The 27,313-nt window shown below is 40.2% G+C and overlaps 5 protein-coding genes and 4 non-coding genes across 21 annotated transcripts in view; 2 read left to right on the top strand and 7 right to left on the bottom strand.

Moving 5' to 3' along the window:
• Positions 1 to 1,244: 1,244 nt before the first annotated feature.
• Positions 1,245 to 7,708, bottom strand: eif4a2 (eukaryotic translation initiation factor 4A, isoform 2). The gene is made up of 11 exons (XM_054766632.1): positions 7,593 to 7,708; positions 6,089 to 6,134; positions 5,881 to 6,013; positions 5,555 to 5,694; positions 4,995 to 5,163; positions 4,807 to 4,916; positions 3,774 to 3,917; positions 2,609 to 2,746; positions 2,428 to 2,517; positions 2,114 to 2,193; positions 1,245 to 2,035 (listed from the first exon to the last, which is right to left on the bottom strand). Exons 1-11 carry the CDS (start codon positions 7,619 to 7,621, stop codon positions 1,891 to 1,893), a joined length of 1,224 nt encoding a protein of 407 aa, XP_054622607.1. The 5' UTR covers positions 7,622 to 7,708; the 3' UTR covers positions 1,245 to 1,890.
• Positions 3,541 to 3,726, bottom strand: LOC129177943 (small nucleolar RNA SNORA81). The gene has a single exon (XR_008569713.1). It is a non-coding gene; the product is annotated as a small nucleolar RNA SNORA81 (small nucleolar RNA).
• On the bottom strand, positions 4,589 to 4,768 carry LOC129177944 (small nucleolar RNA SNORA81). The gene has a single exon (XR_008569714.1). It is a non-coding gene; the product is annotated as a small nucleolar RNA SNORA81 (small nucleolar RNA).
• On the bottom strand, positions 5,244 to 5,314 carry LOC129177945 (small nucleolar RNA SNORD2). The gene has a single exon (XR_008569715.1). It is a non-coding gene; the product is annotated as a small nucleolar RNA SNORD2 (small nucleolar RNA).
• LOC129177947 (small nucleolar RNA SNORD2) lies at positions 5,774 to 5,846 on the bottom strand. The gene has a single exon (XR_008569717.1). It is a non-coding gene; the product is annotated as a small nucleolar RNA SNORD2 (small nucleolar RNA).
• Positions 7,709 to 8,642: 934 nt separating the features above from the next.
• LOC129177267 (zinc finger BED domain-containing protein 4-like) lies at positions 8,643 to 9,744 on the bottom strand. The gene is made up of 4 exons (XM_054768190.1): positions 9,625 to 9,744; positions 9,199 to 9,322; positions 8,887 to 9,026; positions 8,643 to 8,798 (listed from the first exon to the last, which is right to left on the bottom strand). The coding sequence occupies exons 1-4, from the start codon at positions 9,721 to 9,723 to the stop codon at positions 8,643 to 8,645; spliced, it is 519 nt and encodes a 172-aa protein (XP_054624165.1). The 5' UTR covers positions 9,724 to 9,744.
• A 2,275-nt stretch (positions 9,745 to 12,019) lies between these two features.
• On the bottom strand, positions 12,020 to 12,978 carry setd9 (SET domain containing 9). The gene has a single exon (XM_054766633.1). The coding sequence runs from the start codon at positions 12,903 to 12,905 to the stop codon at positions 12,063 to 12,065; it is 843 nt and encodes a 280-aa protein (XP_054622608.1). The 5' UTR covers positions 12,906 to 12,978; the 3' UTR covers positions 12,020 to 12,062.
• Positions 12,979 to 13,163: 185 nt separating this feature from the next.
• On the top strand, positions 13,164 to 19,456 carry dcun1d1 (DCN1, defective in cullin neddylation 1, domain containing 1 (S. cerevisiae)). 13 transcript variants are annotated; one of them, XR_008569254.1, is made up of 9 exons: positions 13,164 to 13,259; positions 13,774 to 13,960; positions 16,813 to 16,978; positions 17,123 to 17,253; positions 17,342 to 17,424; positions 18,216 to 18,351; positions 18,532 to 18,596; positions 18,678 to 18,774; positions 18,883 to 18,920. XR_008569254.1 is itself a non-coding variant. In XM_054766635.1 (8 exons), exons 1-8 carry the CDS (start codon positions 13,257 to 13,259, stop codon positions 18,957 to 18,959), a joined length of 630 nt encoding a protein of 209 aa, XP_054622610.1. In that variant the 5' UTR covers positions 13,183 to 13,256; the 3' UTR covers positions 18,960 to 19,456. The 13 variants fall into 13 exon arrangements, 2 of the variants coding, with proteins under 2 accessions (XP_054622609.1, XP_054622610.1); XR_008569248.1 differs by having other exon boundaries at positions 18,550 to 18,596; positions 18,883 to 18,919; XR_008569260.1 differs by having other exon boundaries at positions 18,532 to 18,588; positions 18,883 to 18,914.
• Positions 19,457 to 19,596: 140 nt separating this feature from the next.
• The window catches only part of ccdc39 (coiled-coil domain containing 39), a 38,190-nt gene continuing 30,473 nt past the window's right edge, over positions 19,597 to 27,313 (top strand). Inside the window, exons 1-5 of the mRNA XM_054768199.1 lie at positions 19,597 to 24,577; positions 24,664 to 24,822; positions 25,096 to 25,188; positions 26,252 to 26,380; positions 26,450 to 26,641. Coding sequence (XP_054624174.1) covers positions 24,407 to 24,577; positions 24,664 to 24,822; positions 25,096 to 25,188; positions 26,252 to 26,380; positions 26,450 to 26,641 — 744 coding nt within the window. The 5' untranslated portion in view covers positions 19,597 to 24,406. The remainder of the gene's footprint in view (positions 24,578 to 24,663; positions 24,823 to 25,095; positions 25,189 to 26,251; positions 26,381 to 26,449; positions 26,642 to 27,313) is intronic.

A 27,313-nucleotide genomic window follows, 5' to 3' on the forward strand; every position in this document is an offset into this window, starting at 1 on the left:
GTTAGTGATGGGCATACACTCACATGAGCAGAGGCGATTCAGGAGTCTGTTGGGCCTGCTGCTCAAAGTTTGTCAGCTCTGAGGGGCCGCCAAGAGGGCTGGGGGTCCAAGTAGCACCCCTGCACATGACTATTACACTCATAAAGCGTCAATACTAATGAATACATTAAATAAAGAGTATGAGTCACTTGCGCTTCTTTGAGGGTAACTTACCATAGACATTGACAGCTTTACCCGTTGACGCGGCACGTCAGCGTGTCGGCCATATTGAATGTGGCAGCATGGCCTAATGCAATGAACAATATTTTTCAAACTTACACGTGAAAACTATGAGATCTGGTTTGGATTGTAAAACCAAAGCACATGACTAAGGCATCTTCTCCGTTCTCTGTCGCCACATCAAATATGGGGGCGACGTCGCGACGCATGACTTGGCGCTCAAAGCGGCGTTTACCTAATCGTCTATGGAATCACTCTGTTTCTAAAATGATGTTAAAATGGCCAAATGCAATGAAAAACATTTTTCAATCTTTCCTGTGACCGTGAATCCAATGAGGTCTGGTTTGGACTGTAAACCGGTTGGTAAAACTCCACGCAGCACATGAATGAGTCTCCGTTCGCTATTGCTACATGCAATATGGCGGCGACGTCCAAGTACGATTTAGTGTTTAGACAAACTAGTTTTAAACTACTTTTTGTTACTCTTATTCTTACATAAATATTTAAATATAATAAAGAGGACGTCCCTGTCTCGGAGTGGTTGCAATTAAACTATTTAGGTTACACTGCGTAAAAAATAAATGTTTGAAATAGTACACCTCAGCTCCAAAATAGTGAACTTATGAAATTAAATGTCAAAGTAATCAGTAAGTTGTATAATATAAAAAAAAAATCTAACATTTTGAAAGCTGAAGTGCGCATCCATTTCGGCCAAATTGTCCATACACAAAATGTGCCAAGTAAAATACTTTCCTCAAACAGCCACAATCCTACGTAGCGTACGGCTGCCAGGAGGTGGCACCAGTCAAGTTATTTTATTCAGTGGTTCAGGTTTACATATTGGGCAAAGGCTCAAGTTATTCAGGGATTTTCAGGACAAACCCAATAGCTACTAACGTTTGGTGAAATGAAAGCCAACCCAATGTTGAAAGACTGACTAGCGTGCATGGTTGGAAATTACATAGCATCGTAGTACTACTACAAAGTTTAGTATGCGTTGACGTGCATGAAGTTAAAGCAGTAACTTTTACAGCAATTTCTGTTTATTAAGACATTCATACAATTTTGGAGGAGCTCTGAAAAGTAGTACATAGTGGGTTGTAACTGGCAATATACTATAGTACGAGTAAAAAAACCCAAACATCAGCAAACTATGGCCAAACAGTGATAAATTTTGATTGAGCAAGTTGGATAAAAACATAGTACATTTAAATAAAACATTCACAAAAGTTAACAAAAAGCAAATCTATATACACCATGACAAGTGCCTTTACTAAAGCAGACCCACAACACATCGCACATGTTAGCATAACAGAATTTGCTGACTTTATACAGCACTTATACCTTTTAGTCCACAAGTAGGTTACTAAATGGTGGAGAACATCGAATATATGCATTATAATATAACATGGAAAGAAATACCTGAAAAGGACCATGTTTACAGACCCCATGGCTTTGTAGCCCCCAACCAGCCAGCTGTGGAGGTTAGAAGTCTACAACTGTCCAAGAGGGACCGCCACAGAAGTCACCTCGCTTTTAACACATTGCAAAATATTCTCATCCAAGGTTTAGCATCAATTTGTGTTTTTTTTTCCTCCTCTCGAATAATAAGCACAATGCAAGTGTACAGTCGCTATCACTGCGTTTTAAAAGGAAAACAAATCTCAGGGCTCAAATGAGGTCAGCCACATTCATGGGCATCTCCTCCACTGTAGTATTGTAAAACGTCTCAATGTCGCGCAGGATCCTCTTGTCCTCTTCAGTGACAAAGTTAATAGCAACTCCTTTTCTGCCAAAGCGGCCGCCACGGCCGATTCTGGAGAGAGAAAATAGTTGGGTTAGGAGTCACGAGGGCCACTGGATGAGGTCGAACACCATCAGTAGATCAACCAACCTGTGAATGTAGTTCTCACGGTTTGTAGGAAGATCATAGTTTATGACCAGGGACACTTGCTGCACATCGATGCCACGAGCCTAGAAGGATAAAAAAAAAGAAGAAAGTTTTACATTCAAGTCTTAAGATGCTTGATGGTAATGTTGCTCGCATTTAAGAGTAACAGAATCCTACAGGAGGAAACCATTGTGGAGCACGAGCCCTAATCTCCCAAAAGGATAACATTACCAAGTCATTGCAGGACCTGATCAAGATTTGTCAACCTTTGGGCTTTTGACTATTAATACACTGTAGTGCCATGACTGGATACTAACCAGCAGATCAGTAGTGATCAAGACTCTGCTTGAGCCAGACCTAAACTCCCTCATAATGACATCACGCTCCTTCTGGTCCATGTCACCGTGCTGTGGAGGGACAAGGAGTTCACATTCAGTGTGCAGGAAAAAGACTGAGGTACACAGATGCAACGGCAAGCAGACGGCGTGGCGAACCTACCAGAGCAGAGACGGTAAAGTCTCTTGCGTGCATCTTCTCCGTCAGCCAGTCCACTTTTCTCCTGGTGTTGAGAAAGATCACAGCCTGGGTAATGGTCAGAGTCTCGTAAAGGTCACACAGGGTGTCCAGCTTCCACTCCTGAGAAATGAAAAGCAGTATTTTCCCCATCTATAGTCATTATGGTGACACGGCGCAAATTTGGCACCACATGTTCGCCTCTTGCTGATAAACATCACGCACCAGAAGAGGACTGGGCAGGAGGGATCGGTGTTGCCAACTTAGCAACTTTGTCCCCCTATATTTAGCGAGTAATCAGACCCCTCTAGATATAAAAAAAAAAAAAAAAAAAAAAAAAAAAAATACCTTGCGATTAATCTAGTGAAGAGACTTAAGACTTTGCTGTCCTCAATGAGCAGAGTGCTTCTGTGGGCCATTACCCCATCTAGAAGCACTCACAGGCGGCTCAGTCTTGTGACAAAAACAAGGGACAGAAGTTTATTTAATTTTAAACCAGGTGTACTGCAAAGTCTACAAAACCAAAAGGATGGGGCCCACTTTTTTTTTTTTTTTTTTAAACCAACCGTAAGGATATGCAGACTTAAAGAAAAATCTGCATCTCAGCTTGTATTGGAGACTAAGCGTATTAGAAACCCTTTCCTTACAACACACTTCTTTGCAGTGTTTAATTTTACAAATACTTCAACTCCTTTTATATTTTTCCTCATTTCATTCATATTTTGAATTTATCCAAGGGCCATAAATTGCTCCTGGAGCTGCACTTTGTACGCCCCCATTCTAAACATTTGTTTTGCTTTTCACGTTATCAGTCAAGGCCAACTATGCAAACTCCACAATTACTGCATGTGATACATCAATCCTGCCCAACAAGTGACATGGGTCACTTTGAAGAATATTAAAACCTCCTTGAAAAGTCATGTAACGCAGTCTCTTGAGACAAAGGACATTGGACATTAAGAAAGAGGTCCCTCCAATCCTCATTTCAGACACTGTGCCTTTAGTCTCCTTCCCTGGTGTACCCATACTTACTCACCCACATAAGCTAAGCCTGGCAGGCTGTTTGCTTCTGCAGTTTGAGCAGGGTGCTTAGAAGGGAAGGGACGTTTTGCCATAAAAAAAAAAAAATTAAAGATTCTAACAAACCCACCTCCCGCTCCACATTAATGTAGAACTGCTTAATACCCTCGAGGGTAAGCTCTTCCTTCTTCACCAGAATGCGAATGGGGTCTCGCATGAACTTCTTTGTCACCTCCAGCACATCTGTGGGCATGGTGGCCGAGAGCAGAACAACCTGGGGAAATTATTCATGTTAGCACGTACGCATGGGCCGATGTGATGTGATGAGCAAAAATAGCTTCACTGTTGTAATTAGTTCTAAAATGTGTTATTTTGAAATATCTTTATTGAAAAGAAAAAAAAAGTTGAGTCAAAGCAGTTCTATTTAAACCATACAACATGAAAGTGGAACATAAAAAAAGCAATTCTTTCCAAATACAAAGCAGCTCTCAGTGCAGTCTCCCGTGGCTAATCCTGCAACCCAAGTGACAAATTTTTTTTTTTTTTTTTAACTAAAACTTGTAATGTTACGTTATTTCATTGTGGCAGATCGTACTTGTCCACAACCAAGACATTAAGTGGTTGACTCCTGTCTCGTTCTGAATCACATCTCCACATTTGGTGACCTCTACGAACAGTGCGGCTGTATTGGCGCCGCTCAATACCAACACGCCAAAGCCCAGTTCGGACTGCGAGGAATAAAAGCATTTCCACATAGTGGCCGCACTGGACCTCCACTTTCTCTCATATCTTAGAAAATGCATGACGCGCGATTGTATTTGTTTGGGAGCCGTGGCTTTTTCATACCGTGAAACCGGCACATGTCTATTAGCACGGGCCAAAAAAAAAAAAAAAAAAAGAAGTTTGGGACACTTTCCAATAATAAAAAGCTTAAATATTAGTGATAAGTGTAACACTGGGCCTTGAGACAGCGGCCACTGAACATTAAGAAAGAGGTTCGACCGCATCTCATTTCCAGCACAGTGAGCAATCATCTTCTTCCACGTTGATACCCTGCTAGCATTATCGCATAAAACAGAACTCCGGATCATGCGATTATAGCAGGGTTCTTTTAATGTGGAAGGGGAGAAGTAATGCAGGTAGTCAAAATGCAATATTCTTACCTGAATGTTTGTGCTCAGCTTCTGGAAGATCTCATAAATCTGATCTTTGAAACCTCTGCTCAACATCTCATCAGCTTCATCCAGAACAAACATCTTGATCCACTTTGGGGCTGTAGGGAATTATTCATTATGTTGATTTGAATCCCCGCAGCCTTGATTCATGTCATGAGAAAAGGTTGGGCACTCACACAGATGTCGCCTGTTGAGCATGTCGTACACCCGACCAGGTGTGCCCACAACTATGTGCGGCGCTTCCGCTTGAAGCTTCTGTATTTCACTACGAAGATTGGTCCCTCCAATACAGGCATGACAGGTTGCCCCCATATAGTCACCCAGAGCCAGAATGACCTTCTGAATCTAAAGAGTGCAACACAGGAGAGGACAAAAACATAGTGTATCACTGACGAATAAACCAAGTATGTAGATGTCAAACTGCAGAGTGATCAGTGTTAAAGAGCTCTCAACACCAAGAGTCAGTCCCGAAAGATGGTATGCCATCATATCACCCAGTTATTCACAGTAAAAAAAAAAAAAAAAATTCAACGAGTCAATTAAACCAGATCACCTTCTAGACCAATGCAGCCATGGATGGGGACTACACCAATCTTTGGGGGGATAAATTTCACATTTGCAAAAATTTAGGAGGTCTTTTAAAGAACGGTACCTTTGGAATCTGAATAGTGTCCTCAATGTGCTGCTTAGGTCTGAGACACTTGCTGAGGTATTCATGACCTCAGGAACAGCATACCTGCTGAGCCAGCTCTCTGGTGGGAGCCAACACCAGAGCCTGAGTCTCCTTCTGCTTTATGTCCAGCTGCTGCAAGATAGAGATGGCAAATGTGGCCGTCTTGCCAGTGCCTGACTGGGCTTGGGCAATGACATCATAGCCTGAGGGACAACAAAAGGACAACAATCCTTTACAAACACAGGTAGTACACTTTAAATGCAAATACATCAACCGCATATTCAGTGATCAGTGAGAAACAAGTTATCCCCATTAATGAGTAAGTCCCGAAAGATGGTTGAGCATCATTTCACTCAAATATACCAAAGGGTTTATCGTTTCCACTGTACCTTTAATGCAAGGGATTATAGCCCTCTGTTGAATAGCCGACGGCTTCTCAAAACCATATGCATAAATTCCCCTGAGAAGAGTCTCCTTCAGGTTCATATCATCAAAGTTGTCTGTAATTTCATTCCAGTTGCTCTGAAAATACAAAAATGTATGATTTAGCACATGTTGGCTCCTTCCAGTGGTTTTAGTTGTGTAGTGTAAAAGTACCTCAATGACACCATCTGGCTCCATTCCATCTGGCCCCACATGGTCGCTGTTAAGACAGGTTGACATTAACCCCTTTCCCAGAACATTTATCAAGAGCTTTTTTTACCCATGTTTAAGAATTCCATAATCCGTGTTTGCCTTGCACCAAAGTTCAGTATAAGTTTTTGTCTGCAACTACACTCATGAGTGTCATACATCCACTTCTTGTAGCTTCTATGCTTTTGCTCCATTTTTTAATGATCAAAACTCACTAGGCTCACGTACCCTGCTGGACTTGGGCACGATTCCCCCTTCTCCCAAACCCCACACAGTGCGCACAAGTGCTACGGCCCAGTAGTGTGTCCCATCACTTCTGCTTGGCTGCAATATTGCTGACTTTGAACTATTAGGCTATGTACCTGTCACCAATTGCATTTGAAAATGGCCAAATATCTTCCTTCGTACTTGCCAACACATGGAGGATTTTTTTGGTCACTTCATCTGGCAAATACACAAGAAACTGCTTAAACAGGAGAGCGACCGAAAAGGGCAAAATACCAGAGTTTTCTGGGGAAAACGGGAGGATATGAAAACATGACTTGGCCATGGAGCACAAAATTGTGCTGTGCCGTGTCCCGCCTCGCCTATTCCAACCGTGCCAGAGGGGACGTGTATCGTGTTTGAGCACTAACCGAACACGTGAAGTAGGCCCAATACAATTTGCGAAGTGTGAGAATTTTTTGTCCCCAGTTAACTGGTGAAAAGAGACGTTTTCCAAAATCCTAAATAAAGTGAGAAAAGTTCCTGCGTGCAAAAGGGCAAAATGTATGCAGATAAGCGCCAATCTAACAACGTGGTTTACGAATCTTGCTGCAATATGGCGCACTTTCATAGCGTTTCAGTTCAAAGTAAAACCCGTGTCATTTGTGCAGAGCTCGGGTGGCCCGAAAGACATCCGGGATCTCTCGTTGCAAGTCGGGGTGCACGTGTCAAATTCCACAAGCAAGGCTCGGTTCACTACTTTCCCAAAATTGCGCTTATGTAACCACGCAGGTTCCAGGCCTTCCTCTTGCTCCCTCACACACACCCTTTTTCGTGACAAACTAAGCAATGAACGACGCAGACACAGCAGTCCTCGTTAGCAGTATCTCGACATGGTGCCCGGGCTGGCTCACCGACAGCCAATATGTCGGCCCGTGCAGTCAACCAAGAATTCTACTACCGAATTAGGTCGAGATGCTGCTCAACCAGACATCATTTATAATTCAGGCACACATGTTTGACGATTAAGTCATTTATCATTACTAACGGCCGAGCTAGATGAAGCGAAAATTAAGAACACGTCGAGTCAAATTGAACGTGTGACCGTATATGAGCTAACAGTTAGCCACCCCATCACGATAGCAGCCTCCGGGGCCTAAAATGTTGTGTAGTCATTTGACAAATAATACAGTTCATACGGAAATAACAGTCTCAAAATACGCTTTCACCACACGTCGTTAAAAGGCTGTCCCAAGGAGTTTACCTGTTGTAATCAGCAGAATCGTTAGACATGATCTGTATCCAACTTCGGCATGCGACTGGAAAAGATCGTAATGGCGACGTCAAGTGCCTTTATGCGGCGGAACTACTTTCGCCGTTGAACTCTACTCACTTTCGTCGGCACTGTTGCATCTAGCACATGTTTTAACTTTTATATTGCATTATGAAACAATCCACGTCCATTAAGTGCAGTACCATCTCCAGATAACCACGCAACAATAAGAAGAAATCGTCTCTTACTACATTTATCAGCGGAAGGATTTTGCAGTAATAAAATAGCACTCCGGCAACTACAGTGCCCGCGATAGGTCAAAAGTATGCCCCAAGACGTTGCGCAACAAGGTTGGCGAATAGCCAAGGAAGTGGTTGTAGTGAACTTAGTGCGTTGTAGCATGGAAAAAATAAACAGAATAAAGGAAGGAGAAGATTCTGTATTGTATTATTATTTTTATTATTATTCAATATTAAAAAGGAGAAAGTATGTAATTGTCACTTCTAACTTTGTGAATGTAATTTGGCTGCAGTGTGTTTATTTTCCGAGGCAGTTTCTTAGCAGAATCGCACCGTCCAAAACATTAGGTACACCCAAAAGATGTAATGAGCTCCAATGCAAGAGCTGACTATTGGCTCCACTGAACTCTATACGTGGAATGGCCCCGATCGATTGCTGCGCGTTGGACGCCTGACGCCACCGGAAGTATAGAAGTTGCCATGTTGTTTCACGCAAAACAAGAAAGCCTAAGAACTAAGAGCCGATGGGAGATGATACCTCAAGGAGTGTATTGACACACTACATAAACTGTGTCGGCACTGTATTGATACTGTGTTGGTCACCTAATAGTGACCCCTGCAGTAGTTATAAAATCATTACAGGTAAAGAAATTCCTTGTTTGTGTAAATGCTAAACTGGGTTGGTATGTAAAATATAGCAAATTTGAGTTACAATTCAGAGTTACAATCTTTAACTTATGTACACATTTTTGTCAACTGAACTGTTAAATCATATGAAATAAAAGACAAAAAAGTGATTAGTTTATGAATTTTTATTGAGGAACAAAAGTTTTTGGAGTTTTTGGAGGCGATTTCTCCTCTTAGACCACCACATATCAGCTGTTAAAGTAACAGCAACGGCGCTCTGGAGGTCCTTTTTTGTTTTCTCCTCTTCCTCATATCTCTGGCTCACCAAGTCCTGAAAATAACCATACAAATACTGTTACACCAAAAAATATATAGTTATATAGTTAGTACAAAAATATCATAACATTTCTTAAACATACCTTCCTGCTTGGTAGAGCATACGAGGGTATAATAAGCTTCAGGAGCTGCCTGAATCCCTCATTTTCAACAAAGCTGAGTGGCTGACAGTCTTTGATGATCATATTGACCACTGCGTCATCCACTGCTTGCTTGTTAGGAACTGCAAGCCAAAAGGAAATATTTTGTCAAAAGCTTGAAAAACGGACTGCAATTTTTACAAACAATATCAAATAGACATAAGACGACACGGTGATGCGGTGGTTAGCACTGTCGCCTCACAGCAAGAGTGCTGGAGGTTCGAAGCACAATTTTTACAGAGAATTTCAACATACCTGGGGTACTCACACGAGTATCTGCCAATTCTTCATTGCCATGCCGAGCTCTATAATGCCTCAGCATTGATGGAGTGCTCTTATTGATGTAAGATAGCTCCGTGGAGCAGAGCCGACACTTCACCTACAAGAACACAAAAACTTAATTTATCTGAAAACAATTCAAACCTCTTACCAGAACAGAGTAAAAACTAAGGTGGAACATTGCATTCACTTGTTAAAAAAACAGACACCCTATCTCATGATTTCGAGATCAGGATCTCGTGATTACGAGATAAAATGAATAAAGCAACTGTAAGGCTCTTTAACTGACTATTATATGTATCACAGGTCATTACTTGATAAACTGATAAAGTGAGTGCAATGCGCCACGGTAAAAAAATAGTATATCACAGTAAACAATGCTCAAAGGAGAAAAATATTTACCTCGTTTGGCGTCACAAGATCAAAATTATTCCACACTTGGGAAAACTTCTTAGAACGATCCATAATTACGCAAAACTCCATCCAAGAAACCCACGACATGTTGATCCAGTTTGTTTCCTTATAAACACACTTTGGCGCGGCACATTCAAACGATACAGTTCCTGTATCGGTCACGTGATACTTTCTTAAAGCAATACACGCACCCATACGGGCTTTGACTCTTGAGCTCTCGGCACAGTGCTGACGCACCAGTGTCGCTCGTCCAATCACTACGTAAGAGGAGTTGGCGATGCCGTCTTGTGCTGCGATTAATTGCACAAATCGTGATACTCGTGAAAATCGCGAGAAGGGACTTACATTTCACAGGTAGGTAAATGCTTATAAATAATAAAAGTTAAAAAAATAGATACTTTAAATCTGTGAGCATCTTTTTATCTAAGTAGTTGTAAATTACCCCTTATTGTCCTTTAGAATTCCACGCTACAATGCTCAACTTCTAAAGCAATGGGTAGCAAATATGCGGAGAGACAGGTGGAATCCTGCAGCCAGATCGCAACTCTGTTCAAGTCATTTCACCGAGGAGAACTTCGACAGGACCGGCCTGACTGTTAGATTACGCCAAAATGCAGTTCCAACAATATTTTACTTTCCTGATCATCTTCTAAAGGTATGCGTTGCATTTAACTTTGAGACTACGCAGATCCTTATCATAACAAATACCTTGTGAACACTGAAATTGAGTTGTTTTGCATTGTAATTTCACACCATAGAGGTAGGAAAAACCTTAAACTGGAGGGAAATTTTGACATTTGGGTCTAGTAGATTTACTCTGTTTCAATGGAATTGAAGTTGTTAATTCTTGTTAATTTTTATACCGAACCATAATAAATGTATGTCTTGAATGAAGATACATGCATGTGTATGCGTGTGTGCTTTTTTTGGGGGAAGCAAGATGGCCGACAATGCCTTCATGCGGTCAGCCGCGACGCCCATTCCACATAGTTTAGAGTTCAGTGATTGGCTCAGGTAGAGTGGCGGTCTACAGGAGAAATTGTCATCCTATTATTATGAAACTTACCTGAGTTTTGAATCAGAACAGCTGGACTCGCTTGATACTGTTACTTTGCACCGCCTTAAATTCAAAGTGTACTTTAATGTCTTTTTATTAAATGGACTGGATCAAAATGGCACAGCTAGTGCTGAACAATGTGTGTGTTACTCGGGGTGTGGCTTATATCGGGGCAGGAAGAGTGAAGTTAAATCACGTCAAACTTTATTTATGTAGCACATTTTAAAACAACCAGGGTTGACCTAATGGCTGCACAGGCAATGACAAAATTAAATCAAGCAATAAAAGACGACGGGATATAATGCTTGCGACATCTTCAAAAGTTAGTGCCCTCTAGGCAGCCACATAACCGTTGGAAACACTTAAAATTTCAATGAATAAATGTTAAATATTTTTTTAAATAAGTTTACGTTAAAAAAATTCCACAATTTGGGTCACCGCTTGTCATTAAAGGGTGATGATGGGTCTCGCAGCCTAACCAGTTGAAAATAAACCAAACATTTTTATATTCAAAGAAAAAACATCACAGATGTGTTTTATCGGTGACCGGCATGTTATTAGTATGAATGAAGTTGTCCCCCGTATGTTACACTTTTGCTCGTTTTTCCATTTTTGCTGTTTTTTTTTTTTGTATTTCACCATTCTTCTTGTGCAGTTTTTCTCCTAATATTTATATTTATTCATCTTTATGCTCATAATATTTTGTACTTTATTGTAATATTATAACTTTTCCCCAACCTAAATTGTATTCTGTTTTGTTTTGGTGTCATTAAATTATAACTGTAAAAAGTACATTTTTAGTCTTTAATATTTCTTGATGCTACTTTTTCCTCTTAATATTATAACTTTAGCCTGGAAATAGTTTGTATTTATTTTCGTAAAATTACTGCTCTTTTACACATTTTTGCTGTTTTTTTTAAGTTTTCTTGTTCAATTGTACGTTTAGAATGTGCCAAAGGCCAATAAAATCAGCTGCCAGCCGTAAATAGCTCCCGGGCCGCACTTTGGACACCACTGCTGTAGTTCCATTAAATTAATGTTTAGCTAGATTTATAAAGGAAAGTCTTTACTATTTGTTTTATATAGTAAAGAATCCAAACACATGGATAGCAACACCAATTTTGATACTTGATAAAGTGCAATTTAGGTGTACGGTATCAACTCAAGAACTACAATACTTCCTCTACTATTGTTTTCTATCTTTGCACACACAATTGTGCCTTTAACATTAATTTTATTTTCAAGAGTGGTCATTTCTGTTTCTACTCCAGCAATATTCATCATACAAGGAACTGAAGAGATGTGTTTTTGGCAAATAAAGCCATTTTTTTTATTTAAAGTTGAACTTCCCCTGCATCCAATGGTGACTCTAGTGTACAATAGTGTAATAGTTGGAAAATAGCTCCTCTCCCGCTGTAAGGTCTCTGAGTGAAACGAGCACCACGCAGCGAAGAGGTCTCTGTGAGTGTGGGCTGTAGTTGACATTGGGAAGATACTGGCGAAGCTCTATGGGAAAAGTGTCCGGAACATCATACTCCTGGTAATACACATTGGCAGGCCACTCGTTGGAGCAGTTGTTTACATACTGGCCCACTGCAAGTGGGTTCTGTGGATTGACTGTCAGCCAGCTCGTGTCGCTCATCACAAAAGGGCCCATCCGGTCTCTGCCACTGCATGACTTGTACACCATTTTGGAGATACCTTTGTCATTCCCATCAACTAAGACACCATCTAGGCAACGAAATACAAATGGGTTTTTGATGGACTGTAGGAGTATAGGCTCATAAGCTTGGTAGATGGTGCCAGGATACATGGCAACAGTAGCTCCTTTGGGTACCACCCCCCTGGTCACAAACACTCCAGTTCCCGCAAAGGGCAGTGTGCTCGGCTTCCGGTCAATACAGAAACCAAATGACTGGAACATGGCATCGTGCGCACAGGGTTCGTTGTCACTTGTTACCTGTCCGTGAAAATGACCTTTAACAGCCTGCTGATCCACACGACAATGAATCCCATGACTGGAGAGGACTTCGAAGAGCTGCCGTAGGCTCCGCGATACTTCTTCATCTGGGACCAACTTGTCCTCAGAGCGCTCTTTCACTTGTCGAAGGGTTTTCTCATTTTTAGAAATGTTTAGTGCAATCCAAGGCACAAATCGGTGTCGGTAGGATTTCCATTTGACCTGTAACCTCTCCAGTACATTTCTAAACATTCAGAGGGAAGTGCGAACACTCGTACTTGGAGAAATTGATTCTTTCCTGCAATTATTTAGTCACTTCCGACCAACTGTTTCATAATAAAAACACCATTGCACCTTATTATTGGTAACTTGACTTTTTAATGAGAAAAAAATCGGAATGCACATGTACTATGAATAACTAGTTTCTGTAGTAAATAATAAACCTGTATTTGAGGCACTGTTTATGATTTACAAACGTTTCAAACACGTCTATGTGTTTTATTTTGAAAAGCATAGTTGAAACAGGAACCCTTTTGTTGCTGTAACAACTTTACACGCGTTAGCCAGCTTGATGGGAGGAAAAGGAGTCGGGCAAAGACAAACATGGTAAGAAATGTTACTTTCTGTTCAAGTGCGGTGCTGTAAACATAACAAATTATGGCAGTATGACCGGTACCGTCAACAAAGCGCCTTAATTACCTTAAGCTGCCCTGATGAGTCACAAGTAATCGTAGCATGCACGTTAGCATGAGCTAACTAGCGCAAGGTAATGAGGCCAACTCGTCCATTTAGCTAGCAAAGCTGCAAAGGTTTGATGCCAAGCGGTCATCATTATTACACACCCACAGCAATGACAACAGTGCCAACCTGGTAAGGTGTATCCTTCTCAGGCGAATGATCATCTCCGTGTAATCAGTTGGTCACAGCTGTCAACAGTGTTCTGGTGCCTGATTAGTCTTCCTGCTGTAGTGATGTTGATGCTAGCTTACGTTCTATGTTATTAAGTTCTGATAGTGTGCTTTATACTTGTGGCCACTGGGCTTTGTTTTTGGATACAGAGCATCATTAGGTTGGACTGGCACAGCTGTTTCTCATATAGAGTTGTTTTGTCTTTTTGCAGAACAAGCTGAAGTCCTCACAGAAGGATAAAATTCGTAAGTTCATGATTTTCACTCAATCCAACGAGAAGACTGCACTGGCCTGTCTGTCACAACATGACTGGAAGCTAGATGTTGCTACTGACAAGTATTTCCAAAATCCAACTTTAGACAAGAAGAAGCTCGAACATCTATACAGCAGATATAGAGGTATGGAAGGGATACAGTGCCAGGGGTGTCACAAGATCTCACGAGATCAAAACGTGATGCGATTTCCAGTTCAGAAAAAAATGTCTTGTGATAATAATTAATCACCCACAAAAATGAACTGCATCATTTTGCCGTCCTCCATATGCCATGCGCATGGCAATATATTGCCATACAATCTATATAGCGCATGGAAAAAAATAAATATAATGCTATAATATAGAGATATAAACAAAAAAGCAGTGGCAAGGGAACTTGTTGGCTCCAGAGTAAGCATATCAGGTAAGTTTACATTAGTTTACAGACATTTATGTAAGTTTATCTCCTATACTAGTGATATCCGGTATTAGCAAGCGTACTCGATAAACACCGGCTGCTTTTTCTCCTCTGAACTACTTTGATACCCCAAAAGTCAGCCAATCAAAACCGTGGGGGGCTCGTAATTCACTCTGGATGTGAGTGCATCGCTCACTGGTGTCGCTCGCTTGTCGCCTCCCGTTTGCGGGGGTTGTATGCGTTGGCGATGAGTTTCGCCAATGGCGGTCGTTTGTTGTCTCCCATGTGTGGAGCACATTAGCTTCAGCCATACGCCGCTGATTAATAAATGAGCTCAATCATGAGAATACGCTAACTTTGGATCGCTCTGTTGTTTCATAGTCATTCTTATTGGCGACACAGTGCTCCCTAGCTGGGGGTGTGAATCTCTGTCCACCTCACAATTTGAAGCGATTACGAATCAGAGGCCTGCGATGCGATGATAAAATGATTATCGATGCATCTCGATGCATCTTTTTTTGTGATCAATAGTTTGTCAGTTTTTTCATGCATAATTTTTTTCTACATATAATTTCTTTTTGCTCACTGTGTACTACTAAAGCAAAGCATACTTGTAATGATCCACGATTAAAATAAACATGAAACACATTAATTTACTTCCATTAGTTTATTTAGGTTATACATATTTCCCATTGCAGAGAACCAGCAGGAAAAGTAAAGTGCACCAGTATCAGCAAGTATAAAGTTAACAAACTTCAGCATATTTTGAGGAACCAACATTAAAAAAAATATATTCACAAATAAATAATATACTTCTGAATTCAAACTAAAATCCTAATCATAGAATCTCTGACAAAATAATATTTTAGCTGTATCGCAAATTCAAAAACAGCTTTCATACAAAATATAGATTTCTGTACCAGCAGCTCTCATACAAGATTAATGCTTGCAGACGTCAGTCTATTATGAATAACCAAAAAAACTAGGCTGCCCTTATTCATATTTTTTTATTCAGTGTCAGTGAAATAAAGTTGCAATGTGACATTGTATCTGGGTTCCAAAGTGCGCAACAAAGCACAAAAGACCTGCTTCTCAACAATCCAATACAGCCACAAATCCTTCGCAATAAAAGTTGCGATTGACTTCGTGATTTGCTTCGCCTTTTTCCAACTTGGGTGGAAAATTAGTTATCACCTGCTCGATGGTTCTTTGGTTGACAGCAACTTCAGCTGACTGTTTTTCCTCCCGGTTCAGGTGGAAACGTGCTACGTAGTTTCCCATACTGTATTTGTCCAGCTCATTTTTATCTTCAACTACGTGCAAGCCGAAGTGCTTCCAGACGCTCGGTTTAAATCAGCGGGTGCGAGTCAGAGTTTACGCTCAGTCATTCTGGTAGCGTCTTACACTTAGGTGCACCACCAACTGTTCGGGCGGCACTTTCGCGTTTCGTCTTTTTTTCCGTCAGCATTGATTGACATTTATGAATCGCTTAATAATCGTCAATGTCCGCATCGCAATGCATCTAAGAATTGATTATTTCCCCCCCACCCCTATCCCTAGCCTGTGTAAGCTTTGTTCCTTTTGGTCTGGTGATGTTAACACATGAATGTCTGTTTTCTTCCTCCAAACAGGCATGAAGAGAGTTCACTCTGCGCATCCGTTTCAGCACTTACACAAAAATGGTGTGCGTTCACAGGGAGTGTAGTTTTAATACATCACAAAAGAAATGCTGCTTTTTGATAGTTGAAAAATCAGCAATATCAAGAAATGCTGCAAACGTTTTACAGACAGTAGGAATTGCCTGTGAGAAAATACATGTCATCAATGACAATTCCACTACTTGAGACACAATAAAGCAAGAAGATTAAAAAGATTACATATCAAAGGAAATCTTTCCTTCTTGTATATTATCAGTTGCATGGTGGCCAAGTGGTTAGCATGTTGGCCACACAGTCAGGAGATCTGGAAGATCGGGGTTCGACTCTCCGCTTTGGCATCGTTTGTGTGTAGTTTGCGTGTGTGCGTGGGGTTTCTCCGGGTACTCCAGTTTCCTTCCACATTCCAAAAATATGCATGTTTAGTTAACTCTAAATTATGTGAGTGTGAATGGTTGTCTATGGTGACGAGTCTAGGGTGTACCTCTCGCACGAAGTCGGCCGGGATAGGCTCCAGCATACCCTAATAGGATAAGCAGCATGATGGATGGATGGATATACGTTTCTTATAACATTAGTGGTTTATTTGGTCTTAAAAAATGCTGACAATATCCGTTTAGCGTCAGTTTGTGGCACAATAAACATTTCAAAACACATTTGCATTGTTTTGTGACTCAGTTTAATGAAAAAGTTGGTTTGTCCTGTCATACATATTTTTTCATTGTACTTTTCTTAAAATTAATGTTTAAATCTCATCTGGTCTCATTCTCGTGGACCCAGTCTTGTGCTTCGTCACATCTCGTGAGTTGGGTGTCTCTTGACACCCCTACTCAGTACACATTTCTATTCCTTTAATGGTGTAGCAGGCTTGCATAAACAATTGGTATAAAACAGTGTGATAATCTATTACATCATCACCTTCAGATCCCCACGATGACAAGATCGGCATTGATGGGATTCAGCAGTTTTGTGACGACCTTGGTTTGGACCCAGCCAGTATAAGTGTTCTTCTCATAGCCTGGAAGTTCAGGGCTGCAACACAATGCGAGTTCTCTAAACAGGAGTTCATGGACGGCATGGCAGAGCAGGGGTGAGAATGTAACATGGTTTGAATGGTGATATGTTATATGATTGCATGCGTGCGTTACAACGTGTGTGAACCTATTGCAAGTGTGGTGCACGCATGTCAGATGTGGGACATCCCACGCATTGATGTGTTTTTGTGTTTCATCAGATGTGACAGTATAGATAAGCTAAAAGCTCAACTACCCAAGATGGAACAAGAGTTAAAAGACCATGGGAGATTTAAGGACTTCTACCAGTTTACATTTAATTTTGCAAAGAATCCTGGCCAGAAAGGTTTGGGTAAGAAATATGTGTATTAAAAAACCCCAAAGACAAATTGATATAATCCTTTTGTTCATTAAAGATGTTTTCTAAATTTCCTTTTTAGATTTAGAAATGGCTATTGCATATTGGAATTTAGTATTGGCTGGAAGATTCAAGTTCCTCAACCTCTGGAACACGTTTTTAGTTGTAAGTTTACACAAAATGTTCCTTCAGTGTGTTGTTTATGGGGGAAATTAGTAGGAAATTGTAGTTAGGCAGTAGATTACATTGAACCTGCAAGGTTTTTGTTTTTCTTTTCCTCGGTTGGGCAGTATGCATGTGACTGCGCTTAAGTCATCTCTGTAACATGCATGCATGGCAACACAGCACTAAAAATGCCTACTGCATTGAAAACCTACCATCTTTTTCCATAAATTCCGAGGATTAGAGCATCATTTTTTCGCTAACCTCGGCGTGTTACTTATAAAGCGGAACCTCGGTTAGCATGTTTTTCGGTTAACGTCGAAAATTTACGGCAAATTTTTGCCTTGGTCTCATTTTCCAGGTAGCGTACAATAAGGCGCACGTCTTGTTGTGTTATCAATACACTGCGTCTGCCTAACTGTATTTTTGTCACCAAACATCCTTGTTATCAGGTTGCGAATACATGGAAACAGAAGCAGGAAGTCAGCTCCGTCGCCCTTCTGTGTATTCATCAGCGGTTGTTTCTGTAGTTCTTTGCTCACTAACACAGTTACGCCACAAGTCTCAAAAACGGTAGCACAAAACATGTTTTTATAGCTTTACAATTCTAGTTTTACATGCATAAACAATTCTAAATGCATATAAAGGATAAATGAAAGGGAAACGCCTAACAGCGAGATCAACGCAGACTCCACCTTCGTGTTTTGCATTGAGATAGTGTATTTGTTGAATTCAATCATGTTTCTCAATATCAAAATTGCAACTTGCAACTTTCTTTGGCTCCATTTTTGCAGCTGTGATCAACAAGAAAAGCAGAGACTTGAGGTGAGAAGCACTATTGAAGAAATAGCAATCATAGCAAAAAATGAAGGCGGTGTCTGTGTTGATCTTGCTGCCACATCACGTCTTTGTGTCACATCTTCAATGAAGGTAAAAGTAACCTTAAATGTTGTTTTATCCGTTTTATTCATCATTTGTATGTGTTTATATGCATTTCAACTTGTTTTCTGCATGTAAAAATGTAATTGTAAAACTAAAACCATGTGTTTTTGTGTTGACGTTTTTGGCTTTCTGGAACGGATTCATTGGATTTACATTATTTCTTATGAGAAAAACGTATTTGGTTAGAGTCTGACTTTCTGGAACGGATCAACGGCGCTAACCAAGGTCCCACCGTACTGTATATTCCTACTAAATTCTCACCAGCATCCATTATTACAAGTGGCTTGGATTTCACTTTGTGGTTTATATCGCAGGAGCACCACAAAAGGTCAATTCCCAAGGACACATGGAACCTGCTGCTAGACTTCAGCACAATGATCACGGATGACATGTCCAATTATGATGAGGAAGGTTTGTGCTGTGTTACTGTGTTACGAAGGCTAAGTGTACATTTTTCCTGAGGAAGATGATGCGTGCCAACCTCACACCATCTCAGTTGTATGTTTTCCTCTCCATCAGGAGCATGGCCTGTACTCATTGATGACTTTGTGGAGTTTGCACGGCCGCACATTGGGACCAAAAGTACTGCAGTTTAATGAGCACCTCTCAAACAGCCACACAAACAAGACAAAAGAACACATGGACCACACTGAGCTGACAACTATGTTGCCTTTTCAACCCTCAGGACTGAAATATTTTACACAGAAGAGACTTTATATAAACACGTGTGTGTGTGTGTGCGTGCGTGTTTGTGTATGTACAATACATATATAAAAAATGCATATCACTTTGTCGGGTAACTTGTGGTTTGACGCTTTTGACGACAGTATTGGGCTTTTTTGTGGGCGCTGAAGCCAAGCAGAAAAAGGCACAGTGTCGGTTTCTGGATGTGTTGGGCTCTGCTCAAAAAGTCGACACACGCACACACACACATGTAAACATTCTTTAATGATTTTTAATTTGACTTTTGATTGCATCCTGATTTGGTTTTATGAATGATACAGCTCTGTGACTTGTCGGTATCAATATAAACATTGATTGCAGTTTTGTTTCTTTAAACATAAAATAAATGTTTCAATTTGCTACCTTTAAATCTGCCAGCCACGTGTGCTTAAATAGAAGCTGTTTTCAGCACCCTGTGCATGATGAACAAGCTTTAAGGCTTGTATGACTTCGTACGGGAAGGTTAAACGAGGTCAAGAGAGAAGAGACTTGGGAGAGAATATTTAAATGGGAAATGATTTAGAAACCCTCAAAGTATCTATGCCAGATACACCTAATCTAATGAGATCTGGTACAATAGCTGTATAGAAAGTATTTGCATTTGCAACTGAAGTAATGCTGTTTTCCTTGACTTTATTGTATTATTATTGCTAAAATAACTAATTGCATATTTTTCCTGTACGTTATTGTTGGCATATGGTTTTCATTGGTGCAGAGCTATTACTGCATCATACTGAAAGCTGTGTTGAATTTTAGATTAGGGGTTTCCCAAGTGTGGGCTGGGGGTCATTTGTGGCCTGTGGCTGTTTTTTTTTTTTTTTTTTTTTTTTTTAATGACTATTGGCACATTGTAAAAATACAATTAAACAAGAAAACAAAAAAGCAACAGTAAAAATGGAAAAAAAAATCTGTAATTTTACGAGAATAAGTACAAAATATTAGGACAGTAAAGTAATATTAAGAGAAAAAAATAATATAAAGTTGTATTATAGTACGATAAGTCCAAATATTATGAGAATAAAGACATTACAAGAAAAAGAAAGAAAAAAGTTGAAATATATGAAAAAGGAAAAATGAGGAACAACAAAGTATAATGTACGGAGAAGTAAATATTAACCTGAGATGCAGTTTTTTTTCCCCTTTTATACATAAACATATTTGCATATCCACATGGGTTGGTTTAAAAAAAAAAATGTAAAAGCGGCCCCCTCATCCTCTGATTTTTCAGTCCGCAGCCCTTGGTGGAAAAAGTTTGGACACCCCTGATCTGCATGAATAGCAAAGGATTTTTCTAGTTACGACTGAGGTCAAAGCTGGTCCTGTAATGACGCCGCCCCACCCCCCCACCCCCACCCCCCGTGTTTTTACCCTTTGATTTGTAAGGATGCAATTTTACATGCCTAGCAAATTACAAATACAAAAAAACCTGAAATAGAGTATAAATGCCCTGAAAAGAAAAATCCTGTAAATAAATTGTAAATACAGCAATCGAGTTTTACATTTACACTATGCAATAAGTATGTACAAAGATTAGATTTAGATCAATTATATTAACTAAATAATGCTATATAAAATACCTTTATCCAACTATGCAAAACAATACACAAAAAAAACACTTATTTGGTATTATCATTTGTAGTAATATTAACTGGGCATTGCTTTCGAATCAATGTGAACGTTTTCATTTTACGAGTCAACAGTAGTTTTAATATAATTACACTGAAGGTGAATTTTTTTCCCAAATTTAGTGGTGGCCACAGCCTACCTTGCCTAATGGGCCAGCCGACTCTGACTGATGTGTGCGATTATCTTTTCATACTTTCAATGAAAAAACCCTCATCTCAGTCAACGCTGTCAATGTTGTGGAGCCTGTCTGTTGAGTTTTGAGCGACTGTAACATAAAACCTTACCAAAAAAAACATCCAAGTCTTCCGTTCGAGATTGAAAAAAACACACACAAAAAATCTGATGTTATGTGGTTGCCAGGTGACAAAGGATGCACTTCCCTGAAGCAAGGGCTGGCGTGGTCGTCTCGTGTCATAAAGGTCCGCCAAATGTCTAGGCCTGTGGCCTTTCAAATGATGCAGGCCCTCTGACGACATCATCAGAGTGACTGACTGACTAGAAGAACTACTGATGTCATACAAGCGTTTAGGTTTTGGTGTGATCAGTCACTTGAATCCAATAACACTGCGTTTACGTAAGCTGGAAAATGGCGCTTTACGCGGCGAGAATTTTATCCGAGATGGGCTGGGAGAAACATTACGACCTCCCGGTACTCAACGCTGAAAACAAGACTTTGATAAAAGAGGTGAGACTTGATTAGTTGACAGTAACGCTGAGAGGTTACACGTTCATGTAAATGAAAATACCAGCGTTATCTCCGAGGTTCAATTGCAAACATTAGGAAATCGTGCTGGGAGTTCTCTAATGCATTGTTTGTTCTCTGATCTTCCAGATTTGCAAGATAAAGACTGTGATCTCGCAGCTGAAAAACAAATCTGAGAGTAATAAAGAAAGAAAGCAGTTAGGAAACGACTACCTGAAAAATGTTAAAAAGGAGCTGGACATCACAGAGGTAGGTTTGTTTTTCCTGGATAGAAAGTATGTTTCTGTGTCACACAAATGGTTTTACAAAATGTCTTGCCAAGCTGCACAAACATTATTCATTATTATTATTATTCGTCCCTTTGGCACCAATAAGCGATACAGTGATCCCTCGTCCAACGTGGGTCAATGCTTCCAGACCCAACCGTGATATGGAAATTGTTGTGAAGTAGGATTCCTTCTTTATAAATGCAGTATTTTCATAGAGCATAGAAAAGCTTTTTTCGACCTTCTAAATATGGTTTTAGGGATGAGCCGGATACTTGTTTTAGACAAGTGTCCGTTACGGATAATGCATTTTTGCCGAGTATGAGCATGAAACGAGTACAGCTCATCATTATCCATAATCGGAATGAAGGCAAATCCTCATTGGCTAACTACTTATGTATTCACTCTTCACGCTCTTTGATTGGCCAGCAACACACAGCGACCGCCCCTCCCTAGACAGACTCCCTACAGCCCAAGAGAAGAGTACGCGGTGCATTGGACAAGACAGAGCTATAAACGGCTCGTGTTGAGTCGGTCACTGACGATGTTTTTTTTTTTTTTTGGTATGCTTGCTTCTAATTTGGCTGGTCTGAACGTGGTGCTTTTGATAAAACTACTGACAGAATATTTCCCATCACTGAATGTTTGCATGAATCACCAACTTCACACAGCTCATTAATTAAAATATTTAAATAATGAAGTCTTACAGATCACTTACGCACATACAAAGTACACGTATAGCGGCAAAATAAACAATAAATATAGCAGCTTCTGATCAATCCATGTCAATTTCAGATTTTATTAAACCACGCCCACTTCCGATTTATGCCTTGCCCACTCCGAGACGTTCAGAGCCACTGATCTAAAAAAAAGACTGGATCGAGCTTCTATTGTTTTATTTTTGAAGCCAATGGCGGCCATCTTGGTGAGACCACTTTGCTGTGAGACAACAGTATGGCAACGCACTGGTAAAACTTTTCAAAGTAAAAACTTTTCAAAGCAAAGCCGTTCAAGTAGTGGCACATATATCAGGTCAAAAAAAGGTGCCAAGTAAAAGTACTTACGAGTGGAAGGTTCTTGGGAAGTGCTTTTTAAGTTGTGTTTCCTCATCCTCGCTTCCTTCACTGGCACTCCTGATGTTTTTGATGATTTTTCACTAATTCTGCGTTCGTATACCAGCACAATCACAAAGCTGTGGCGCGTAAGGTGGTCTCACCAAGATGGCGGCGATCGAAAAAATCTGGCTTCAAATTTTGGCGCGTGAAAACAATAGGTTGCTCGATCCAGTCTTTTTTTTAGATCAGTGTTCAGAGCTCATCAAGTGAATGGTAAATGGTCTTTCACTTGTCTAGCACGTCAGGATGTGTCAGATGGGCGCCCCCTACAGGCGGGATACTCGCGCCTCCATGCTGCTCAGACGTCATCAACTGTCCGCCATGTAACCAAACTGGGTGTCACTTCACCGCTGTGCCTCAGCCCAAGCGCAGGTTAATTATACGGTTAACAAAAGGAAATTACAACAGTAATTGCTCAAAAATAAAACAAATGTCATTCTTCATATGATATTATATTAATTATATCCCAGACCAAGAGTCGCAAACATGTTATTTCACTACAAATATAATAAATAAGTGGGAATTGTGACTGAGTCCATGAGTTGGTTCAGCCTTGGCTGCTAGTTGAGTGCTAGTGAGATGTTGCAATGCAGTGCCGCTATTTTTTGTCAGGAAAACTGGAAAAGAGAAAGTCAATAGAAGCCTGTTGTTCCGCCAATCAAGTTTGGTGCTTATCCCACCGAACAATTACTGACACCTACAGTAGTGACCAATGTAGAACACGACATTCACTATTTGAATGCGTCTTCTTAATGCCCTGTATTTGTATTTTCAATCATTTACCTGACTTTGTTCTTAAATGCTTAATTTAAGCAAACATAGGTACGTACTAGAGGCGCCGTGGCCTCCAGGGGCCGCCACAAAAATTCACCTTTAATAATGAACTCTTGAAATGCTCAAATGGATTCAAATGTAAAGCAATACCCAATTTATTATTACAAATAATATCTCCATGTGCATATCATTTTTGTATATTGGTATTTTTTCTGTACATAGTTATTTTATTTACTTTTTGTGTATAGTTGGTGTAAATGTAGCTTATATTGATAAACTGTGTGGTTATTTAAGTTGTCTGATGTTGATTGTTGGATGTGTAATTTATTACTATTAATATGTATTTACTTATTTACAGGGTTTTTATTTTGTGCTAAGGGCATTCACATTGTTTTTTTGTATTTATTGTTAAGCATGTAAATTGGGTGACACGTAAAATAATTAGAGATAATTAAGATTAAAAACAATGCCAATGGCTGATTGAGGGGGTGCCAATCTCATTATTATCATACCTGTCAATATCTGCATTCGAAAATAAGGGGAATTTCCTGGAAAATAAGGGAAGTGAAGAAAAGCGGCATAGAAAATGAATGAATCTTTGAATAAGGGAAGAAAAGAAAGGAGAAAAATTGCCGTGGCTGAAGCGTGGATATCGTCACCATTGTCACCTGCAGTACCGTAGAGAATTACAAAAAAAAAAAAAAGTTAAAGTAAAAACAATTTACAGGAAATTTAAACGGGAGGGTGACAGGAATGAAGGGCGAAATATGTGAGTTTCTCGGGAATAATGGAACGGTTGACAGGTATGATTGTCATGTAGCAAACAGCAGCTTCTAATGGGAACGTGTGGTCTGTCCAAGGCTCTGTGCAGGGCTAAAGACAGAGAAGCAGAGTCAGAGACGCACCTCACTGCCATCGCAGAGAGGGAAACAGGTCGTCTGGTGCAGGAAAATGCTAAGATGGAAAGCGATATTCAACATTCTGCCAACAGGAAAGATACCTTAGAGGTGTACAACAACTACGGCTTGTTTACATTCATTTTAACGTCACATTAAAAACATAACCATTAACCCAAGCCTGTATCCTCATTCAGAAAAGCATCCGCCTGGCTAAACAAAAGCTTGAGCAATTTCGGGCCCATATGCACTGGGACCAGCAGGCCTTGAATTCTTTTTTGGAGGAGTCGGCACAAAAAGATGACGACATGATGGCCATCATTAAGTATTCACAGCAAGATGAGTTGAGAATTAAGGTAATAATAAGTCAAGCTTGTATAAAACCTGACAACTTGTCAACAAGGATAACAGACAATGATGCATTTGATAGATTAGTAATACTCTTCTATGTTGACTTGAGTCATTTTGTAAAGAGCTTCTCTATGGTGGTTAAGGCGTAGCAGGGGCGTGATGCCATGAAAAGCAATTATCATGTTCTGATACAACCTGCTAGCGGACAGGTGTTGCCGCATGCTTCTTGTATGAATTCATTCTCTCACCTGAGAGTTTTATGATCTGTCGTCATGCAGACACTCACCATGGCTATTGAGAGGACAACAATAGAGGGCAATAAAAAGCGCAAAGCGCTTGACAAGGAAATGACAGAGACTCTGTCTGCACAGGTAATGCACAAAAACACACACAAGCATCTGTGTGTGTGTGTGTGTGTGTGTGTGTTTATTTTCTTCCTCCCACATCCCAATAACATGCATGTTAGTCTACTCCATAGGTGTGAGTGTGAATGGTTGTTTGTCCTAATGAGAACAAGCAGTATAGAAAATGAAAGAGTGAATGAAAGTAAATTGTGACTTCTTCACACGGGTTTCTTTTATGTTATGGAAAAAAGCAGCACACAAATAGGCAGTCTAAAAGTCTAAAAACATGGTACTATATCACCAATATTTAGTACAATTTATACTTATTTATACTTATTTATACCAAATTTGTTCAAATATTCCTCAAAAGTCAAACAAAATTTCAGATCATCATGTGTCATTTTACACGGGAGGGTATCAATGATGGCAAGGAGGGAAAAACATGATGATAACCATAGAACAGACAATAGAACTGGTTGTGAAATAATGTTTTTTGGCTTAGTAAGATATGTGCGTTACACCTCATTATCTAATATCTAGTTTACTCATTAACGCGGTTAATTGGTTCCAGACCCGAACGCGACAAGTAAATTTCCCCAAGTAAGATTCAATATTAATAAATGGAATATTAGCGTAATTAGAGCATAGAAAACCTGTTTATGACTTTCTAAATACGTTTTTTGGGGGGTTTTTTTACATTTTTTTATACAACTGTTATGCGCAGGCTATGGGATCACGACAGGGACATAAGAGACAGCCGTCGCTCACAGCATATAGCAAGCTACAGAGCTAACTAGTTAGCCTCCAATTTATTTCTTCTAAACCTAAGAAAGTGTTTCAAACGGAGTGGGGAAGAAGGACAAAGTAAGAAGCCAAACACGTACCACTTCCACACGGAGTGGGAGGAGAACCTTTTTTTCCACAATGTCATGTGGGGCATGCCATGGCTGACTCCATGCAGTGTTAAGGTAATGTAATGTCTCATCAATGTAACATTACTGATGTCTAGATGCGAGGACCACCTGTATTTATCTGCAATTACATAAGAATGCACATCAATCCAGGCGTACTCTGTGCGTTTTCCTCTCAGATTGCTTTAGACAAGACAACAGAGAATTTGCAGCAGGCTCACCTGGAGACCGAGCAGATCATCCACCAGTGGGAAAACACCATCCAACAGATGAAGCAAAGAGATGCTGATATACATCAGTGTGCTCTGGTAAGCAAGCATGTGACCATATTACCCAACACAATGTGAACACAACACCTTGTCCCACCATCTTACTAGAAACTGGCCCAGACCAACCAGATCATCAGGGAAAGGAATGATTCCCTAATCGAAATGAAGCACCTACAGGACTCTCAGATCAATGACAACAAGGAAAAAGAGAAAAAGTTAACTGTGACCAATCAACAGGCCGCAAAACTGCGACTGGACTTGAAGGAGCAGGAGAAGAACTACATTGAGATGAAAGATGAGGTCAGAATCTTAACGCACAAGCCACTAAATCTAAATATCAAGATGACTCATGTGGGAAGGTGGGAAAAAGCCCATAGAAAGAAAAGGAAAGTGCAGGAGTTAAAAAAAAAAGAGCCAATACAGCGAGCCAATAGGAAGAAAAACAAAGTGAGTTGGTAAAATTGCAAATGTTCTCTTCTAAAGAATGCTACAATAACAATATAATTGTCATTGTGTACAAGTGTGCGGTAGCCTTCTGATTACCAGCTCAAAGTGTGACGCATGCCACCCCGAGGGGGCGCCAGAGGACTTACGGGAAGGAACAACAGCTTGAGAGAACTTTGATTATCATTTTTATTTTTAAACATGCCCTGTTGGTGTAATGGTACACTCTGCCGCCTTTCACGGAGGCGGTATGAGTTCAATGACTGGCCAGGGCCCCATCAACAGGGTTGCATCAGGAAGGGCAGCTGGCGTCAAAACGAGGCCAAATCGCTCATTGAGTTGCTGTGGCAACCCCTACAGGGAGAAAGCCAAAAAAATGGAAAAAAAAAAACAGTCGTCCCACATCAGTCTTGGCGCTTTTTCTTTCCATTTTTGCTGTTTTTTCCCAAATATTTCAACTTTCTTCTTAAATAATGTAGTAATATTACGACCTTATTCCTATAATATTTTGACTTTATTCCCATAATA

Source organism: Dunckerocampus dactyliophorus, chromosome 2, assembly GCF_027744805.1.
Source record: "Dunckerocampus dactyliophorus isolate RoL2022-P2 chromosome 2, RoL_Ddac_1.1, whole genome shotgun sequence".
Classification (NCBI taxonomy): domain Eukaryota; kingdom Metazoa; phylum Chordata; class Actinopteri; order Syngnathiformes; family Syngnathidae; genus Dunckerocampus; species Dunckerocampus dactyliophorus.